General features: G+C 37.6%; 1 protein-coding gene across 1 annotated transcript; it reads right to left on the bottom strand.

The window, feature by feature from the left end:
- Positions 1 to 358: 358 nt before the first annotated feature.
- On the bottom strand, positions 359 to 1,363 carry LOC141058575 (olfactory receptor 10A7-like). The gene has a single exon (XM_073554737.1). The coding sequence runs from the start codon at positions 1,361 to 1,363 to the stop codon at positions 359 to 361; it is 1,005 nt and encodes a 334-aa protein (XP_073410838.1).
- Between the last annotated feature and the right edge of the window lie 4,972 nt (positions 1,364 to 6,335).

The following is a 6,335-nucleotide window of genomic DNA, read 5'->3' as shown; positions in this document are numbered from 1 at the left end:
TATTTCAAAATATAAATCTGAAAATCGTGACGTGCATTTGTATTCAGCCCCCCGAGTCAATAATTTGTAGGACCACCTTTCACTGCAATTACTGTTCCAATTCTTTTGGTGTATGTCTCTATGAGCTTTGCACATCTAAAGGCTGACATTTTTGCCCATTCTTTGCAAACTAGCTCTACCACAGTGAGGTCAGATGGTGAGCATCTGTGAACAGCAACTTTCAAGTCTTGCCACGTATGTATATGTCTATGGACCACACATTTTTATCTAATTTTTAGAAACGATATGGTAATTTATTGTCGGGATAAATGTAAAACAAGGTATTTTTTTCCCAAGGAGTATAGTCCTTTTCAATATGTCATTTGTCATTATTTCTCGATTTAACATTTATAGATTGTTTGGCTTCCTTCATTCCTACTTTTTGCTGCACAAGTTTTTTGAGTCCTCCTTTAACTTCCTTATTCCGTAAACTGTATATAAGTGGATTGAGAAGTGGAGTTACTACACTATACAGAAGAGACAGTAGCTTGTCATTATCTGGAGTATTGCTAGTCTTTACCCGAACATATGTAAAAGCTCCAGTTCCAAAGAACAGAGTGACAGAGATGAAGTGCGAGGCACAAGTAGAGAAGACTTTCTTCCGTCCTTTACTGGTGCTGATGCGCGTAATTGCAGCAATGATGCGTCCATAGGAGTAAAGTACCAGAGCAAAAGGTAATGGAAGGACAAGAAAACCAGTGACAGAAACAGCAATCTCATTACCAGAAACATCAGTGCAGGCCAACTTCAGCACTGGAGGGATGTCACAGAAGAAGTGGTTAATAAGGTTAGGACCACAGTAAGGAAGGGAAAAAATAGAGGCAGTCTGTCCAAGGGAGATAAGGTTACCAGAGACCCAAGACACAGCAGCCATTTTTAAGCATGTAGATTTGCTCATTGCTGAAAAATATCTCAAGGGGTTGCAGATGGCTACAAAGCGGTCATAAGCCATCACAGCTAAAAGAAAGCACTCGGTGACCCCAAGGGTGAAGAAGCAATACATCTGTGTGCAGCAAGCAGTAAAGGAGATTGTCTTCCTCCTGGCCACGAAGGTGTGGAGCACTTTGGGAAGGGTCACTGTAATGTAACACATTTCAAGAAATGAAAGGTTCCGGAGGAAATAGTACATGGGTGTGTGAAGAAGGGAATCCAGGGTGGCCACTGTGATGATTGTGAAGTTGCCCAAAATCGTAAATATGTAGATAAAAAGGAAAAGGGGGAATAGAAATAACTGAATGTTTAGGTTAAAATTGGTGAATCCCAAAAGGATAAACTCATCAATATTGGTCTGATTTCCTGGAAGCTTGTGATTTGCACAACTCATCTAGGCCCACAATAGAGATGGACATGAAATTGAAAGTACATTTCATTACTATAACTCTAGCACATAAACTGTGAGGCACGCATTAGATTTATCTTAAAATAAGATTTCATATAGATAAAAAAGCTACAAATATATGTATATATTTAAAAAAAAATGCATGCAATTAAAAAAAAGGGGGAGGGTAGAAAGAGATAATTTTGACTACGACAAGCCTTAATAGAGAAACTGGGTCTGAGCAGAAAAAGTAAATTAATGTGCATGCAAAATGTAATTGCATATGAACACATGACCTTTACACAGAGAAAACCAAAAACAAAACATAAAACAAATATCCTAGAATAAAAAAGTAAAAAATATATTGCAAAAATTGCATGAAGGTAGTAATAATAGTAATAATAAGGGTATTTAGTTAACATCATTTTGATCAAAATAATGTAGAAGCCATCCCGCCACGTCACGGCAACCCTTGTGGGACAGTCCTAACTCTTGTATTTAAAACCTTTCCACTTGTCAAGTGACGTAAATGTGAACAAGGACAGAGGGACTGAACTACCAGTAATAGTATAGGCCAGACAGGATGGATATTCCAACTCAGAAACAGGGCGGTCACACCCTTATATATCCATCCTGTCTGGCCTATACTATTACTGGTGGTTCAGTCCCTCTGTCCTTGTTCATGTTTACGTCACTTGACAAGTGGAAAGGTTTTAAATACAAGAGTTAGGACTGTCCCACGAGGGTTGCCGTGACGTGGCGGGATGGCTTCTACATTATTTTGATCAAAATGATGTTAACTAAATACCCTTATTATTACTATTATTACTACCTTCATGCAATTTTTGCAATATATTTTTTACTTTTTTATTCTAGGATATTTGTTTTGTGTTTTGTTTTTGGGCAAGCCTTAAAAGAGTATTTTTGGGTTAAGAAAAAAGTTAAGACATTTTCTAATATACTTTTTCAATGTGTACCAATTTTTATTAGCTTTAAAGATCTGTATTTGCTGTCTTTAATGTAAAGAATATAGCACAAGTAAAATAAAAAAGTGATACCGATTTGCCCAGAAGAGAGAAATGCTCAAGAGTTGTCCCCTCTTTCTTTAGTTTAACGAATGTGTTGGGGACACGATATTGTGGAACTTACTAATATCTATACATTGTAGGTTCTATTCCTGCCTTCCTAAAGACTACATAGCTCTCCTGTTTTCAAAATGGCTGCTGATGGAAGAGCACGTGACCAGCCTCCTCAAATGGAAAACACTTCTTATGGGAAAGCTAACTTTTAATTGGAGGTGACTGACAGACTTGTCAGACATTTCCATGGCCTCCTATAATTGAGAAACAATTTTCCGATGTGAAGTATTTTTCAGTTGGAAGAGGCCATGGACAGGCCTGGTCACATGCTCCTCCGTCAGCAGCCATTTTGAAAATAGGAAAGTAGTACAGTCTAAGAGGAAAGCTGAAGTAACAAGTGCAGGAAAAGAACCTGTAATACTTATATATCACTACCAAATCAAGTCCCCAAACACATTTGGCAAAGTAAAGATAAATTCGACAACCCTTTTAATGCCCAAAATATGTGCAGTATTGAGAATTAAGACTCATCGCCATCATCAGTCTTAACTCTCTTTACTTGTGTCTGCTTTCCTTTACGCACTTCAAACTGATATTGGCATGATATCTCAGCTGCAGGATTGCTGTTACAGCGATACGGATGTTTATTTAACATGATCACTTGAACCTGTGTGGTCCTTTGAGGTCAAGGCGTACATCAACTTATCAATAAGAAGCCTAGATGACAGGTGAAACAACTATCAATTGCAGCGTATTCCCAGGTTTTACCAGTATTCTCCTTTAGAAAAGGTTCAGGTATAATTATGACATCTGCTTTAAACCACTTAATACCGTGCACAATGAGTTGTGCATTCATTTTGGACTGAATTTCATGTCTCTTTGCATGCACTAAAAATAGAGAGGAAACAGGATAGACAGCTGATATTTTAACAAATTATATTCTAATTATAACTGCGGGAACGTATGAGTACTTGACTTATGTGCAGGGACATAGTGTACAATGAAAAGCTGACCATTTACCACACTGAACTACTCACAACCATCCATTAACACAGAGATTAAGTAATTGCTTATATAGTGACATGTAAAAGTTTGAGCACCCCTGGTCAAAATGACAGTTAGGTAAGTTGAATATTAAATGATCTCTAAAAGGACTAAAGTTAAAGATGACACATTTCCTTTGTATTTAAGGCAAAAATATATCTATATATATTTTCATCTTTTACTTTGTAAAAAAAATGCATAAGGAAAATTGACAGATGCAAAAGTTTAAGCACTCTGCATGTCTAGTAGCACCCCATTTTGAAAGTATCACAGCTTGTAAGCACTTTCTGTAGCCAGACAAGAGTCTTTCAGTTCTTGTTTGAGGGATTTTCATCCATTCTTCATTGGAAAATTCTCCAAGTTCTGTGAGATTCCTGGGTCGTCTTGCATGCACTGCTATTTTGAGGTCTAGCCACAGATTTTCAATGATGTTCGGACCAAGGGACTGTGAGGGCCATTGTATAACCTTCAAGCTTCTGTCTTTTCAGGTAGTCTATTGTGGATTTTGACGTGTGTTTAAGATCATTAACCATTTCTAGAAGCCATCCTCTTTTAAACTTCAGGTTTATTACATATGGTGTTATGTTTGCATCAAGAACTTGCTAAAATTTTATTGAATCCATTCTTCCCGATCTATGTGAAATGTTCCCCTTGCCATTGGCTGCAACACCACCCACAGCATATCTAATCCACCCCCATGCTTAATGGTTGGCAATATGTTTTCCTGAAATTCTGTGCCATTTTTCTCCCCACATGCCTTTGATCATTGTGGCCAAAGAGTTCTTTTTTAACCTCATCTGTCCAAGGACTTTTTTCCAAAATGCATCAGGCTTTTTTAGATTTTCTTTTGCATACTTCTGATGCTGAATTTAATGGTGAGGACGCAGGAGAGGTTTTCTTCTGATGACTCTTCTATGAAGGCCTTATCTGTGCAGGTGCCTCTAATCAGTAGAACAATGTACCACAACTGTATAGTCTGCTAAATCTTTCTGAAGGTCTTTTTCAGTCAAGTGGTGATTCTGATTTGCCTCTCTAGTAATCCTATGATCCGCTTTCATTGAAATTTAGCTTTTTCGCCTTTCCTAGTGAACAATCCAGAACTCTAACAGGCTAATTGAGGTCTGAAACCTTGGTCAAAGTTATCTGAGCACACAGTCTTCAAAGATGCCCAAACTTTTGTATCTGCCCATTTTCCTTTTTGTAATTTTTAACCCCTTCATGACTAGATGTATTTTTGTTTTTGCGTTTTCATTTTTTTCTCCCATTCTTCCCAGAGCCTTAACTTTTTTATTTTTATATCAGGGCTTTTTTTTGCGGGACAAGTTGTACTTTTGAACGACACCATTGGTTTTAACATATCATGTACTGGAAAACAGGAACAAAAATTCCAAGTGCGGTGAAATTGCAAAATAAAGGGCAATTCCACAGTTGTTTTTGTTGGTTTTTTTTTACCATGTTGACTAAATACTAAAACCGACCTTCCATTATGATTCTCCATGTAATTACAAGTTCATAGACACCAAACATGTCTAGGTAGGTTATTTTTTATTCATGTGGTGAAAAAAAATCCAAACTTTGCTAAAAAAAGGCGCCATTTTCCCAGAGATTTGAACTTTTATATTTTTTTATTTTGTTAATATTTTTAAAAACTTGTTTTACTTTTGGCATGCTTCAATAGTCTCCTTAGGAGACAAAAAGCTCATACAAGTCTGATTGGCTCTGCTACATACAGGTGATGATCAGATCGCCTGTATATAGAAGAAATGCTCACTTGCTATGTGCACCGACCACCGGCGGCACTCATAGCAATCTGGTTTTGCAGTTAGACAATGCATTGAAGCTGATGTTCCTCTCTTCTCTTCTTCACACAGGTATTTCATTCCATCATCCATGTGTGCTGTCTGACAAGTGTGAACTGCATCATATAGTGCCAGATATTTTTATGGTATTTCATTCCATCATCCATGTGTGCTGTCTGACAAGTGTGAACTGCATCATATAGTGCCAGATATTTTTATGGTATTTCATTCCATCATCCATGTGTGCTGTCTGACAAGTGTGAACTGCATCATATAGTGCCAGATATTTTTATGGTATTTCATTCCATCATCCATGTGTGCTGTCTGACAAGTGTGAACTGCATCATATAGTGCCAGATATTTTTATGGTATTTCATTCCATCATCCATGTGTGCTGTCTGACAAGTGTGAACTGCATCATATAGTGCCAGATATTTTTATGGTATTTCATTCCATCATCCATGTATGCTGTCTGACAAGTGTGAACTGCATCATATAGTGCCAGATATTTTTATGGTATTTCATTCCATCATCCATGTGTGCTGTCTGACAAGTGTGAACTGCATCATATAGTGCCAGATATTTTTATGGTATTTCATTCCATCACTCCTGTGGTGGGTCTTTATTTTTTTTTCTATTTGGTTTCTGCTTTGAAGTGTAGAAAGGTGTTTTTTTTTTTTTTTTTTTTTTTCCCTTTCTCAGTTTGATGGCCTTGTCCAGCGTTAGTTATTTACCCTGCATAGTAATGCCTGCTCTGGCCTTGTGCTAATTGGTTAATTACTGATTGTGGCCTTTTGGTGGCTGAAGCTAGCAGACATTTCATTTCATATATATTTAGCTCTGGCTGGGATAGCACGCGTGCGGGCTTACGCGTGCAACAGATTAAGTGCAACAGGATAAAGTGTTTTGCAGTTAGACAATGCAGTTGGGCAGGAGACAGGTAAGGTGCATAAGTTTTTCATGCACGCTTGCTTCTGGGTCAGTTGTACTAAATATGCATTGATCATATCAACCTGCTGCTTATTTGTCTTCACTTCTGCTTTTTAACAACTCGCC

Source organism: Dendrobates tinctorius, unplaced genomic scaffold (genome assembly GCF_039654945.1).
Source record: "Dendrobates tinctorius isolate UK_male_01 unplaced genomic scaffold, ASM3965494v1 ptg000213l, whole genome shotgun sequence".
Taxonomy (NCBI): Eukaryota; Metazoa; Chordata; class Amphibia; order Anura; family Dendrobatidae; genus Dendrobates; species Dendrobates tinctorius.
The sequence above is the reverse complement of the archived record's forward strand: the minus strand, read 5'-3'. Positions and strand labels throughout refer to the sequence as shown.